This window comes from Oncorhynchus mykiss, chromosome 6, assembly GCF_013265735.2.
Source record: "Oncorhynchus mykiss isolate Arlee chromosome 6, USDA_OmykA_1.1, whole genome shotgun sequence".
Lineage (NCBI taxonomy): Eukaryota > Metazoa > Chordata > Actinopteri > Salmoniformes > Salmonidae > Oncorhynchus > Oncorhynchus mykiss.
In genome coordinates this window covers 142,024-157,500 of record NC_048570.1, presented here as the reverse complement: position 1 = coordinate 157,500, position 15,477 = coordinate 142,024, and the positions used below count along the sequence as shown (strand labels likewise).

Sequence of the window (15,477 nt, the reverse complement as noted above, 5' to 3'; positions counted from 1 at the left end):
GGTTTCATCTGTCCAGAGCGCCTTCTTCCACATGTTTGGTGTGTCTCCCAGGTGGCTTGTGGCAAACTTTAAACAACACTTTTTATGGATATCTTTAAGAAAGGGCTTTCTTCTTGCCACTCTTCCATAAAGGCCAGATTTGTGCAATATACGACTGATTGTTGTCCTATGGACAGAGTCTCCCACCTCAGCTGTAGATCTCTGCAGTACATCCAGAGTGATCATGGGCCTCTTGGCTGCATCTCTGATCAGTCTTCTCCTTGTATGAGCTGAAAGTGTAGAGGGACGGCCAGGTCTTGGTAGATTTGCAGTGGTCTGATACTCCTTCCATTTCAATATTATCGCTTGCACAGTGCTCCTTGGGATGTTTAAAGCTTGGGAAATCTTTTTGTATCCAAATCCGGCTTTAAACTTCTTCACAACAGTATCTCGGACCTGCCTGGTGTGTTCCTTGTTCTTCATGATGCTCTCTGCGCTTTTGACGGACCTCTGAGACTATCACAGTGCAGGTGCATTTATACGGAGACTTGATTACACACAGGTGGATTGTATTTATCATCATTAGTCATTTAGGTCAACATTGGATCATTCAGAGATCCTCACTGAACTTCTGGAGAGAGTTTGCTGCACTGAAAGTAAAGGGGCTGAATAATTTTGCACGCCCAATTTTTCAGTTTTTGATTTGTTAAAAAAGTTTGAAATATCCAATAAATGTCGTTCCACTTCATGATTGTGTCCCACCTGTTGTTGATTCTTCACAAAAAAATACAGTTTTATATCTTTATGTTTGAAGCCTGAAATGTTGCAAAAGGTCGCAAAGTTCAAGGGGGCCGAATACTTTCGCAAGGCACTGTATACAGTGTTACAACGATGTTCAAATGGTTAAGGCTACACAAGGGAAAATAAATAAGCATAAATATGGGTTGTATTTACAATGGTGTTTGGTCTTCACTGGTTGCCCTTTTCTTGTGGCAACAGGTCACAAATCTTGCTGCTGTGTTGGCACACTGTGGAATTTCACCCAGTAGATATGGGAGTTTATCAAAATTGGATTTGTTTTCGAATTCTTTGTTGATCTGTGTAATCTGAGGGAAAAATGTGTCTCTAATATGGTCATACATTGGGCAGGAGGTTAAGAAGTGCAGCTCTGTTTCCAACTCATTTTGTGGGCAGTGCGCACATAGCCTGTCTTCTCTTGAGAGCCATATCTGCCTACGGCAGACTTTCTCAATAGCAAGGCTATGCTCACTGAGTCTGTACATAGTCAAAGCTTTCCTTAATTTTGGGTCTGTCACAGTGGTCAGGTATTCTGCTGCTGTGTACTCTCTGTTTAGGGCCAAATAGCATTCGAGTTTGCTCAGTTTTTTTGTTAATTCTTTCCAATGTGTCAAGTAATTATCTTTTTGTTTTCTCATGATTTGGTTGGGTCTAATTGTGTTGCTGTCCTGGGGGTCTGTGGGGTCTGTTTGTGTTTGTGAACAGAGCTCCAGGACCAGCTTGCTTAGGGGACTCTTCTCTAGGTTATTTTCTCTGTAGGTGATGGCTTTGTTATGGAAGGTTTGGAAATCGCTTCCTTTTAGGTGGTTGTAGAATTTAACAGCTATTTTCTGGATTTTGATAATTAGTGGGTATCGGCCTAATTCTGCTCTGCGTGCATTATTTGGTGTTCTACGTTGTACACGGAGGGTATTTTTGCAGAATTCTGCATACAGTCTCAATTTTGTGAAATCTTGGTTGGTGAGCAGACCCCAGACCTCACAACCATAAAGGGCAATGTGCTCTATGACTGATTCAAGTATTTTTAGCCAGATCCTAATTGGTATGTTGAATGCTATGTCCCTTTTGATGGCATAGAATGCCCTTCTTGTCTCTCAGATCGTTCACAGCTTTGCGGAAGTTACCTGTGGCGCTGATGTTTAGGCCAAGGTATGTGTAGTTTTTTGTATGCTCTAGGGCAACGGTGTCTAGATGGAATTTGTATTTGTGGTCCTGGCGACTGGACCTTTTTTGGAACACCATTATTTTGGTCTTACTAAGATTTACTGTCAGGGCCCAGGTCTGGCAGAATCTGTGCAGAATATCTAGGTGCTGCTGTAGACCCTCCTTGGTTGGTGACAGAAGCACCAGATCATCAGCAAACAGTAGACATTTGACTTCAGATTCTAGTAGGGTGAGGCCGGGTGCTGCAGAGTTTTCTAGTGCCCGCGCCAAATCGTTGGTATATATGTTGAAGAGGGTGGGGCTTAAGGTGTATCCCTGTCTCACCCCACGACCCTGTGGGAAGAAATGTGTGTGTTTTTTGCCAATTTTAACTGCACACTTGTTGTTTGTGTACATGGATTTTAAAATGTCGTATGATTTACCCCCAACTCCACTTTCCATCAATTTGTATAGCAGACCCTCATGCCAAATTGAGTCTAAGGCTTTTTTGAAATCAACAAAACATGAGGTGACTTTGCCTTTGTTTGGTTTGTTTGTCAATTAGGGTGTGCAGGGTAAGTACATGGTCTATTGTAAGGTAATTTGGTAAAAAGCCAATTTGACATTTGCTCGGTACATTGTTTTCACTGAGGAAATGTACGAGTCTGCTGTTAATGATGATGCAGAGGATTTTCCCAAGGTTGCTGTTGACTCATTTCCCACGGTAGTTATTGTTATTGGGGTCAAATTTGTCTCCACTTTTGTGGATTGGGGTGATCTGTCCTTGGTTCCAAATATTGGGGAAGATGCCAGAGCTAAGGATGATAGATGATGTTGAAGAGTTTTATTATAGTCAATTGGAATTTGTTGTCTATATATTTGATCATTTCATTAAGGATACCATCAACACCACAGGCCTTTTTGGGTTGGAGGGTTTGTATTTAGTCCTGTAGCTCATTCAAGGTAATTGGAGAATCCAGTGGGTTCTGGTAGTCTTTAATAGTTGATTCTAAGATTTGTATTTGATCATGTATATGTGTTTGCTGTTTGTTCTTTGTTATAGAGCCAAAAAGATTGGAGAAGTGGTTTACCCATACATCTCCATTTTGGATAGATAATTCTTCGTGTTGTTGTTTGTTTAGTGTTTTCCAATTTTCCCAGAAGTGGTTAGAGTCTATAGATTCTTCAATTACATTGAGCTGATTTCTGACGTGCTGTTCCTTCTTTTTCCGTAGTGTATTTCTGTATTGTTTTAGTGATTCGCCATAGTGAAGGCGTAGACTCAGGTTTTCCGGGTCTCTAGGTTTTTGGTTTGACAGGTTTCTCAATTTCTTTCTTCGATTTTTGCATTCTTCATCAAACCATTTGTCATTATTGTTCATTTTCTTCAGTTTTCTATTTGAGATTTTTAGATTTGATAGGGAAGCTGAGAGGTCAAATAGTCTACACCTTCACTATTACAGTGGAAAGTTTTACCCAGGAAATTGTCTAAAAGGGATTGAATTTGTTGTTGCCTAATAGTTTTTTGGTAGGTTTCCAAACTGCATTCCTTCCATCTATAGCATTTCTTAATTTTACTCAGTTCCTTTGGTTTTGATGCCTCATGATTGAGTATTGCTCTGTTCAAGTAGACTGTGATTTTGCTGTGGTCTGATACGGTTGTCAGTGGGCTGACTGTGAACGCTCTGAGAGACTCTGGGTTGAGGTCAGTGATAAACTAGTCTACAGTACTACTGCCAAGGGATGAGATATAGGTGTACCTACCAAAGGAGTCCCCTCGAAGCCAACCATTGACTATGTACATACCCAGCCTGCGACACCATCTGTCTCTACCTCCCCCTGTCTCTATCTCCCTCTGTCTCTATCTCCATCTGTCTCTATCTCTATCTTCCCCTGTCTCTATCTCCCTGTATCTCAATCTGCCTATTTCTATCTCACCGCTGTCTCTATCTCCCTCTGTATCTATCTCCCTCCGTCCCTGTGTCTCTGTCTCCCTCTGTCTCCATCTCCCTCTGTCTCTGTCTCCCCCTGTATCTGTCTCCCTCTGTCTCCGTCTCCCTCTGTCTCCCTGTGTCTCTGTCTCTGCCTCCCTCTGTCTCTGTCTCCCCCTGACTCCCTGTGTCTCTCTCTCTCTGTCTCCCTGTGTCTCTGTCTCCGTCTCCCTTTGTCTCTGTCTCCCCCTGTATCTGTCTCCCTCTGTCTCCGTCTTCCTCTGTCTCCCTGTGTCTCTCTCTCTGTCTCCCTGTGTCTCCGTCTCCCTCTGTCCCCCTGTGTCTCTGTCTCCGTCTCCCTCTGACACTGTCTCCCCCTATCTCTGTCGCCCTCTGTCTCCGTCTCCCTCTGTCTCTGTCGCCCTCTGTCTCCATCTCCTTCTGTCTCCCTCTGTCTCTGTCTCCCTCTGTCTCCCTCTGTCTCTGTCTCCCCATGTCTCTGTCTCCCTCTGTCTCTGTCTCCCTGTGTCTCTGTCTCTGTCTCCCTCTGTCACCCTGTATCTCCCTGTGTCTCCCTGTGTCTCTGTCTCTGCCTCCCTCTGTCTCTGTCTCCCCCTGACTCCCTGTGTCTCTCTCTCTCTGTCTCCCTGTGTCTCTGTCTCTGTCTCCGTCTCCCTCTGTCTCCCTGTGTCTCTCTCTCTGTCGCCCTCTGTCTCCGTCTCCCTCTGTCTCTGTCGCCCTCTGTCTCCATCTCCTTCTGTCTCCCTCTGTCTCTGTCTCCCTCTGTCTCCCTCTGTCTCTGTCTCCCCATGTCTCTGTCTCCCTCTGTCTCTGTCTCCCTGTGTCTCTGTCTCTGTCTCCCTCTGTCACCCTGTATCTCCCTGTGTCTCCCTGTGTCTCTGTCTCTGCCTCCCTCTGTCTCTGTCTCCCCCTGACTCCCTGTGTCTCTCTCTCTCTGTCTCCCTGTGTCTCTGTCTCTGTCTCCGTCTCCCTCTGTCTCTGTCTCCCCCTGTATCTGTCTCCCTCTGTCTCCGTCTCCCTCTGTCTCCCTGTGTCTCTCTCTCTGTCTCCCTGTGTCTCCGTCTCCCTCTGTCTCCCTGTGTCTCTGTCTCCGTCTCCCTCTGACACTGTCTCCCCCTATCTCTGTCGCCCTCTGTCTCCGTCTCCATCTGTCTCTGTCGACCTCTGTCTCCATCTCCCTCTGTCTCTGTCTCCCTCTGTCTCCCTCTGTCTCTGTCTCCCCATGTCTCTGTCTCCCTCTGTCTCTGTCTCCCTGTGTCTCTGTCTCTGTCTCCCTCTGTCTCCCTCTGTCTCCCTCTGTCACCCTGTATCTCCCTGTGTCTCCCTGTGTCTCGCTCTGTCTCCGTCTCCCTCTGTCTCTGTCGCCCTCTGTCTCCGTCTCCCTCTGTCTTGCTCTGTCTCTGTCTCCCTCTGTCTCTGTCTCCCCATGTCTCTGTCTCCCTCTGTCTCTGTCTCCCTCTGTCTCTGTATCCCTCTGTCACCCTGTATCTCTGTCTCCCTGTGTCTCTGTCTCTGTCTCCCTCCGTCACCCTGTATCTCCCTGTGTCTCCCTGTGTCTCCCTGTGTCTCTGTTTCCGTCTCCCTCTGTCTTTGTCTCCCTGTTTCCGTCTCCCTCGGTCTCCCTGTGTCTCTGTCTCCGTCTCCCTCTGTCTCTCTGTCTCCCTCTCCCTCTCCCTCTGTCGCTCTGTCTCCCTCTGTCTCCGTCTCCCTCTGTCGCTCTGTCTCCCTCTGTCTCTCTGTCTCCCTCTCCCTCTGTCTCTCTGTCTCCCTCTGTCTCCGTCTCACTCTGTCGCTCTGTCTCCCTCTGTCTCTGTCTCCATCTCCCTCTGTCTCTCCCTGTGTCTCTGTCTCCAACTCTCAATGTCTGTATTTCTGCGTGTATCAGCACCAGCAGCAGGTGGTCCAGGCGGTGGAAAGAGCAAAACAGGTCACCATGGCTGAACTAAACTCTATCATCGGGGTATGTCTACACACACACACACGCACGCACGCACCTTGTGGGGACCAAACTATTGATTCCCATTCAAAACCTTAACGGCAACCTTACCACCAAACCCATAACCCTAATTGTTACCACTAAGCAATGTCCCCACTTGTACAAATGTTTTACTACGATACAGTATTACATATGGAGCTGTAGATTACATACACTACATGACTAAACGCATGTGGACACCTGCTAGTCGAACATCTCAGTCCAAAATCATGGACATTAATATGGAGGTGGTCCCCCCTTTGCTGCTACAACAGCCTCCACTCTTCTGGGAAGGCTTTCCACTAGATGTAGGAACATTGCAGCTATAACAACCTCCACTCTTCTGCTAAGTCATTAATATGGAGTTGGTCCCCCTTTGCTGCTATAACAGCCTCCACTCTTCTGCTAAGTCATTAATATGGAGTTGGTCCCCCTTTGCTGCTATAACAGCCTCCACTCTTCTGCTAAGTCATTAATATGGAGTTGGTCCCCCCTTTTCTGCTATAACAGCCTCCACTCTTCTGAGAAGGCTTTCCACTAGATGTTGGAACATTGCTACTATAACAGCCTCCACTGTTACGGTGCGTGAATGAGGACCCAAAAGCGAATTAACGTAAACAGAGCTTCTTTAATAACAAAACAAAACGTAGGCTCAGATGGACCGGCAGGTTCCGACAGGACAGGACAAGGTTGCAGCAAACATGACGATAGTCTGGTTCAGGCATGAACAACACAAACAAGAATCCGACAAAGACAGGAGCAGAAACAGAGAGAGATATAGAGGACTAATCAGAGGGAAAAAGGGAACAGGAGGGAAAAGGGGTGACGAGGTAGTTAGGAGGAGACAAGGCACAGCTGGGGAAAAGAGGGGGAGAAAAGGTAACCTAACAACGACCAGCAGAGGGAGACAGGGTGAAGGGAAAGGACAGAAACAAGACACAACATGACAGTACATGACAGTACCCCCCCACTCACCGAGCGCCTCCTGGCGCACTCGAGGAGGAAACCTGGCGGCAACGGAGGAAATCATCGATCAGCGCACGGTCCAGCACGTCCCGAGAGGGAACCCAACTCCTCTCCTCAGGACCGTACCCCTCCCAATCTACTAGGTACTGATGACCACGGCCCCGAGGACGCATGTCCAAAATCCTACGGACCCTGTAGATGGGTGCGCCCTCGACAAGGATGGGGGGGGGGGGGGGGAAAGACGAGCGGGGGCGCGAAGAACGGGCTTGATACAGGAGACATGGAAGACCGGGTGGACGCGACGAAGGTATCGCGGAAGAAGAAGTCGAACTGCGACAGGATTAATGACCTGAGAAATACGGAACGGACCAATGAACCGCGGGGTCAACTTGCGAGAAGTGGTCTTAAGGGGAAGGTTCTGAGTGGAGAGCCAAACTCTCTGACCGCGACAATATCTAGGACTCTTAGTTCTACGCTTATTAGCAGCCCTCACAGTCTGCGCCCTATAACGGCAAAGTGCAGACCTGACCCTCTTCCAGGTGCGCTCGCAACGTTGGACAAAAGCCTGAGCGGAGGGGACGCTGGACTCGGCGAACTGAGATGAGAACAGCGGAGGCTGGTACCCGAGGCTACTCTGAAAAGGAGATAGCCCGGTCGCAGACGAAGGAAGCGAGTTGTGGGCGTATTCTGCCCAGGGGAGCTGTTCTGACCAAGACGCAGGGTTGCGAAAAGAAAGACTGCGTAAGATGCGACCAATAGTCTGATTGGCCCGTTCTGCTTGACCGTTAGACTGGGGGTGAAAGCCGGAAGAGAGACTGACGGAAGCCCCAATCAAACTGCAAAACTCCCTCCAAAATTGAGACGTGAATTGCGGACCTCTGTCCGAAACGACGTCTGACGGAAGGCCATGAATTCTGAAAACATTCTCGATGATGATTTGTGCCGTCTCTTTAGCAGAAGGAAGCTTAGCAAGGGGAATAAAATGAGCCGCCTTAGAGAACCTGTCGACAACCGTAAGAATAACAGTCTTCCCCGCTGACGAAGGCAGTCCGGTGACAAAATCTAAGGCGATGTGAGACCACGGTCGAGAGGGAATGGGAAGCGGCCTGAGACGGCCGGCAGGAGGAGAGTTACCGGACTTAGTCTGCGCGCAGACCGAACAAGCAGCCACGAAGCGACGCGTGTCATGCTCCCGGGTGGGCCACCAAAAGCGCTGGCGAATGGAAGCAAGCGTACCCCGAACGCCAGGGTGGCCGGCTAACTTGGCAGAGTGAGCCCACTGAAGAACGGCCAGACGAGTAGGAACGGGAACGAAAAGAAGGTTCCTGGGACAAGCGCGCGGCGACGGAGTTTGAGTGAGTGCTTGCTTTACCTGCCTCTCAATTCCCCAGACAGTCAACCCGACAACACGCCCCTCAGGGAGAATCCCCTCGGGGTCAGTGGAGGCTACTGAAGAACTGAAGAGACGAGATAAAGCATCAGGCTTGGTGTTCTTAGAGCCCGGACGATAAGAAATCACGAACTCGAAACGAGCGAAAAACAGCGCCCAGCGCGCCTGACGCGCATTAAGTCGTTTGGCAGAACGGATGTACTCAAGGTTCCTATGGTCAGTCCAAACGACAAAAGGAACGGTCGCCCCCTCCAACCACTGTCGCCATTCGCCTAGGGCTAAGCGGATGGCGAGCAGTTCGCGGTTTCCCACATCATAGTTACGTTCCGACGGCGACAGGCGATGAGAAAAATACGCGCAAGGGTGGACCTTGTCGTCAGAGAAGGAGCGCTGAGAAAGAATGGCTCCCACGCCCACCTCTGACGCGTCAACCTCGACAATGAACTGTCTAGAGACGTCAGGTGTAACAAGGATAGGTGCGGATGTAAAACGATTCTTGAGGAGATCAAAAGCTCCCTGGGCGGAAACGGACCACTTAAAGCACGTCTTGACAGAAGTAAGGGCTGTGAGAGGGGCTGCCACCTGACCGAAATTACGGATGAAACGACGATAGAAGTTCGCGAAGCCGAGAAAGCGCTGCAACTCGACGCGTGACTTAGGGACGGGCCAATCAATGACAGCTTGGACCTTAGCAGGATCCATCTTAATGCCTTCAGCGGAAATAACAGAACCGAGAAATGTGACGGAGGAGGCATGAAAAGAGCACTTCTCAGCCTTTACAAAAAGACAATTCTCTAAAAGGCGCTGGAGGACACGTCGAACGTGCTGAACATGAATCTGGAGTGACGGTGAAAAAATCAGGATATCGTCAAGGTAAACGAAAACAAAGATGTTCAGCATGTCTCTCAGGACATCATTGACTAATGCCTGAAAGACAGCTGGAGCGTTAGCGAGGCCGAAAGGAAGAACCCGGTATTCAAAGTGCCCTAACGGAGTGTTAAACGCCGTCTTCCACTCGTCCCCCTCCCTGATGCGCACGAGATGGTAAGCGTTACGAAGGTCCAACTTAGTGAAAAACCTGGCTCCCTGCAGGATCTCGAAGGCTGAAGACATAAGAGGAAGCGGATAACGATTCTTCACTGTTATGTCATTCAGCCCTCGATAATCTATGCAGGGGCGCAGGGACCCGTCCTTCTTCTTAACAAAAAAAAACCCCGCTCCGGCGGGAGAGGAGGAGGGGACTATGGTACCGGCGGCAAGAGCTACAGACAAATAATCTTCGAGAGCCTTACGTTCGGGAGCCGACAGAGAGTATAGTCTACCCCGGGGGGGAGTGGTTCCCGGAAGGAGATCAATACTACAATCATACGACCGGTGTGGAGGAAGAGAGGTGGCCCTGGACCGACTGAACACCGTGCGCAGATCGTGATATTCCTCCGGCACCCCTGTCAAATCACCAGGCTCCTCCTGTGAAGAAGAGACAGAGGAAACAGGAGGGATAGCAGACATTAAACATTTCACATGACAAGAGACGTTCCAGGAGAGGATAGAATTACTAGACCAATTAATGGAAGGATTATGACAAACTAGCCAGGGATGGCCCAAAACAACAGGTGTAAAAGGTGAACGAAAAATTAAAAAAGAAATGGTTTCGCTATGATTACCAGAAACAGTGAGGGTTAAAGGTAGCGTCTCACGCTGAATCCTGGGGAGAGGACTACCATCCAGGGCGAACAAGGCCGTGGACTCCCTTAACTGTCTGAGAGGAATGTCATGTTCCCGAGCCCAGGTCTCGTCCATAAAACAGCCCTCCGCCCCAGAGTCTATTAAGGCACTGCAGGAAGCTGACGAACCGGTCCAGCGTAGATGGACCGACAAGGTAGTGCAGGATCTTGAAGGAGAGACAGGAGTAGTAGCGCTCACCAGTAGCCCTCCGCTTACTGATGAGCTCTGGCTTTTACTGGACATGAAGTGACAAAATGACCAGCAGAACCGCAATAGAGACAGAGGCGGTTGGTGATTCTCCGTTCCCTCTCCTTAGTCGAGATGCGGATACCTCCCAGCTGCATAGGCTCAGCACCCGAGCCGGCAGAGGAAGATGGTAGTGATGCGGAGAGGGGGGCAACGGAGAACGCGAGCTCCTTTCCACGAGCTCGGTGACGAAGATCAACCCGTCGCTCAATGCGAATAGCGAGTTCAATCAAGGAATCCACGCTGGAAGGAACCTCCCGGGAGAGAATCTCATCCTTTACCTCTGCGCGGAGACCCTCCAGAAAACGAGCGAGCAAAGCCGGCTCGTTCCAGCCACTGGAGGCAGCAAGAGTGCGAAACTCAATAGAGTAGTCTGTTATGGATCGATTACCCTGACATAGGGAAGACAGGGCCCTGGAAGCCTCCTCCCCAAAAACAGATCGATCAAAAACCCGTATCATCTCCTCCTTAAAGTCCTGATACTGGTTAGTACACTCAGCCCTTGCCTCCCAGATTGCCGTGCCCCACTCACGAGCCCGTCCAGTAAGGAGAGATATGACGTAGGCGACACGAGCAGTGCTCCTGGAGTAAGTGTTGGGCTGGAGAGAAAACACAATATCACACTGGGTGAGGAACGAGCGGCATTCAGTGGGCTCCCCAGAGTAACACGGCGGGTTATTGATTCTGGGCTCCGGAGATTCGAAAGCCCTGGAAGTGGCCGGTGGATCGAGGCGGAGATGGTGAACCTGTTCTGTGAGGTTGGAGACTTGGGTGGCCAGGGTCTCAACGGCATGCCGAGCAGCAGACAATTCCTGCTTGTGTCTGCCTAGCATCGCTCCCTGGATCTCGACGGCTGAGTGGAGAGGATCCGAAGTCGCTGGGTCCATTCTTGGTCGGATTCTTCTGTTACGGTGCGTGAATGAGGACCCAAAAGCGAATTAACGTAAACAGAGCTTCTTTAATAACAAAACAAAACGTAGGCTCAGATGGACCGGCAGGTTCCGACAGGACAGGACAAGGTTGCAGCAAACATGACGATAGTCTGGTTCAGGCATGAACAACACAAACAAGAATCCGACAAAGACAGGAGCAGAAACAGAGAGAGATATAGAGGACTAATCAGAGGGAAAAAGGGAACAGGAGGGAAAAGGGGTGACGAGGTAGTTAGGAGGAGACAAGGCACAGCTGGGGAAAAGAGGGGGAGAAAAGGTAACCTAACAACGACCAGCAGAGGGAGACAGGGTGAAGGGAAAGGACAGAAACAAGACACAACATGACAGTACATGACATCCACTCTTCTGGGAAGGCTTTCCACTAGATGTAGGAACATTGCTGCTATAACAGCCTCCACTCTTCTGGGAAGGCTTTCCACTAGATGTTGGAACATTGCTGCTATAACAGCCTCCACTCTTCTGGGAAGGCTTTCCACTAGATGTAGGAACATTGCTGCTATAACAGCCTCCACTCTTCTGGGAAGGCTTTCCACTAGATGTTGGAACATTGCTACTATAACAGCCTCCACTCTTCTGGGAAGGCTTTCCACTAGATGTTGGAACATTGCTGCTATAACAGCCTCCACTCTTCTGGGAAGGCTTTCCACTAGATGTTGGAACATTGCTGCTATAACAGCCTCCACTCTTCTGGGAAGGCTTTCCACTAGATGTTGGAACATTGCTGCTATAACAGCCTCCACTCTTCTGGGAAGGCTTTAATATGGAGTTGGACCCCCCCCCACCCCTTGCTGCTACAACAGCCTCCTCTCTTCTGCTAAGTCATTAATATGGAGTTGGTCCCTCCTTTGCTGCTATAACAGCCTCCACTCTTCTGCTAAGTCATTAATATGGAGTTGGACCCCCCCTTTGCTGCTATAACAGCCTCCACTCTTCTGGGAAGGCTTTAATATTGAGTTGGACCCCCCCCCCCCTTTGCTGCTATAACAGCCTCCACTCTTCTGGGAAGGCTTTAATATGGAGTTGGACCCCCCCCCTTTGCTGCTATAACAGCCTCCACTCTTCTGGGAAGGCTTTAATATGGAGTTGGACCCCCCCCCCTTTGCTGCTATAACAGCCTCCACTCTTCTGGGAAGGCTTTCCACTAGATATTGGAACATTGCTGCTATAACAGTTGGAAGAACAGAATCATCTAGAACGTCATTGTATGCTATAGCTTTAAGATTTCCCTTCACTGGAACTAAAGGGCCTGAACCATGAAAAACAGCCCCAGACCATCATTACTCCTCCACCAAACTTTACAGTTGGCACTATGTAGTGTCTCTCTCTCTTAGTGTCTATGTCTCTCTCTTAGTGTCTCTCTCTCTTAGTGTCTCTCTCTGAGTCTCTCTCTCTCTCTCTCTCTTAGTGTCTCTCTCTCTCTCAGTGTCTCTCTCTCAGTGTCTCTCTCTGAGTTCCTCTCTCTCTCTCTTAGTGTCTCTCTCCGAGTGTCTCTCTCTCTCTCTCTTAGTGTCTCTCTCTCTTAGTGTCTCTCTCTCTCTCTCTCAGTGTCTCTCTCTCAGTGTCTCTCTCTCTCTCTGAGTGTCTCTCTCTCAGTGTCTCTCTCTCTTAGTGTCTCTCTCTCTTAGTGTCTCTCTCTCTCTCTCTCTGTGTCTCTCTCTCAGTGTCTCTCTCTCAGTGTCTCTCGCTCTCTGAGTGTCTCTCTCTCGGAGTGTCTCTTTCTCTCTCTTAGTGTCTCTCTCTCTCTCTTTCTGTGTCTATTGTAGAGTGGTAATGACAATGGTGTGTGTGTATTCAGCAGCAGCAGCTCCATGCCCAGCACCTGTGTCATGGCCCTGCCCTCCCGGTGCCCCTCATGACCCAACCTTCTGGGCACCAACCCCCTCAACCACCCCTACCCACCGCGGGCAGCGCCAGCCTCCTGGCCCTCTCCTCTGCCCCCCTACCCACCGCAGGCAGCAGCAGCCTCCTAGCCCTCTCCTCCGCTCTCGCTGCCCATCAGCTGCCCCTAAAGGAGGACAAAAAACACAAGGACAACACCGACAGAGGTAAACACTGAAACTCTACTAGGGGTTACACTAGATAATCCACTTTCCATTCATTTATTTTGTTTTGTGTTTTTGTTTACAGAGACAGTTTTCAGTAGTACTCTCTAATAAAGTCAGGTTGTCTATAACAGGTTTCAGTAGTACTCTCTAATACAGTCAGGTGGTCTATAACATTGAACATTGAAAATAATAATTTGTTCTTAATTGACTTGCCTGGTAAAATAAATAAGTGAAATAATCTGTCTGTAAACAATTGTTGGAAAAATTAAAAAATTGATGTCCTAACCAACTTGACAACACTAGTTTGTCAACAAGAAATGAGTGGAGTGGTTGAAAAACAAGTTTTAATGACTCCAACCTAAGTGTATGTAAACTTCAACTGTAGACTTCAACTGTAGATATAAATGAAATAAATAACAATATGGCGACATCTGCTCCTCACTCACCCAGCCTATTGAGTGAGTGAGGACAGCAGAGTCTCTGCCTATCTTCAGAAAACATCTGAAACCCTACCTCCTCAAAGAGAATTTTAAATAATCCCATAGCACCCCCCTCGCACCACCTCCTCACAACCCCCCCCCCCCCCCCAAAAAGCCTTTAATGAACTAACACTAACACTCGCACTTGACTTACCAGTAATAGCTTTGACCTAGCTACTTTGAGGTAAATTGAATTACTATTACTGTGATATATGGTTGTCCCACCTAGCTATCTTAAGATGAATGTAAGTCACTCTTTATAAGACCGTCTGCTAAAATGACTATAATGGAAATGGAAAATGAAACAGTGCTATGCTAAGCACTAGTCTAACTCCAGAGTAGCAGTGCTATGCTAAGCGCTAGTCTAACTCCAGAGTAGCAGTGCTATGCTAAGCGCTAGTCTAACTCCAGAGTAGCAGTGCTATGCTAAGCGCTAGTCTAACTCCAGAGTAGCAGTGCTATGCTAATCACTAGTCTACCTCCAGAGTAGCAGTGCTATGCTAATCACTAGTCTAACTCCAGAGTAGCAGTGCTATGCTAATCACTAGTCTAACTCCAGAGTAGCAGTGCTATGCTAAGCGCTAGTCTAACTCCAGAGTAGCAGTGCTATGCTAATCACTAGTCTAACTCCAGAGTAGCAGTGCTATACTAATCACTAGTCTAATGACAGAGTAGCAGTGCTATGCTAATCACTAGTCTACCTCCAGAGTAGCAGTGCTATGCTAAGCGCTAGTCTGACTCCAGAGTAGCAGTGCTATGCTAATCACTAGTCTAACTCCAGAGTAGCAGTGCTATGCTAAGCACCAGTCTAATGACAGAGTAGCAGTGCTATGCTAAGCACCAGTCTAACTCCAGAGTAGCAGTGCTATGCTAATCACTAGTCTAACTCCAGAGTAGCAGTGCTATGCTAATCACTAGTCTAACTCCAGGGTAGCAGTGCTATGCTAAGCACCAGTCTAATGACAGAGTAGCAGTGCTATGCTAATCACTAGTCTAACTCCAGAGTAGCAGTGCTATGCTAATCACTAGTCTAACTCCAGAGTAGCAGTGCTATGCTAATCACTAGTCTAACTCCAGAGTAGCAGTGCTATGCTAAGCACCAGTCTAATGACAGAGTAGCAGTGCTATGCTAAGCACCAGTCTAATGACAGAGTAGCAGTGCTATGCTAATCACTAGTCTAACTCCAGAGTAGCAGTGCTATGCTAATCACTAGTCTAACTCCAGAGTAGCAGTGCTATGCTAATCACTAGTCTAACTCCAGAGTAGCAGTGCTATGCTAAGCACCAGTCTAATGACAGAGTAGCAGTGCTATGCTAAGCACCAGTCTAACTCCAGAGTAGCAGTGCTATGCTAATCACTAGTCTAACTCCAGAGTAGCAGTGCTATGCTAATCACTAGTCTAACTCCAGAGTAGCAGTGCTATGCTAAGCACCAGTCTAATGACAGAGTAGCAGTGCTATGCTAATCACTAGTCTGACTCCAGAGTAGCAGTGCTATGCTAATCACTAGTCTGACTCCAGAGTAGCAGTGCTATACTAATCACTAGTCTAACTCCAGGGTAGCAGTGCTATACTAATCACTCGTCTAACTCCAGGGTAGCAGTGCTATGCTAAGCACCAGTCTAATGACAGAGTAGCAGTGCTATGCTAATCACTAGTCTGACTCCAGAGTAGCAGTGCTATGCTAATCACTAGTCTGACTCCAGAGTAGCAGTGCTATACTAATCACTAGTCTAACTCCAGGGTAGCAGTGCTATACTAATCACTAGTCTAACTCCAGGGTAGCAGTGCTATGCTAAGCACCAGTCTAATGACAGAGTAGCAGT

General features: G+C 48.4%; 1 protein-coding gene across 1 annotated transcript in view; it reads left to right on the top strand.

The window, feature by feature from the left end:
* Window positions 1-15,477, top strand: part of LOC110525061 (transducin-like enhancer protein 4) — a 132,597-nt gene that overhangs the window by 76,324 nt on the left and 40,796 nt on the right. The window contains exons 6-7 of the mRNA XM_036979170.1: window positions 5,758-5,832; window positions 12,923-13,172. Of these exons, the coding sequence (XP_036835065.1) occupies window positions 5,758-5,832; window positions 12,923-13,172 (325 nt within the window). The remainder of the gene's footprint in view (window positions 1-5,757; window positions 5,833-12,922; window positions 13,173-15,477) is intronic.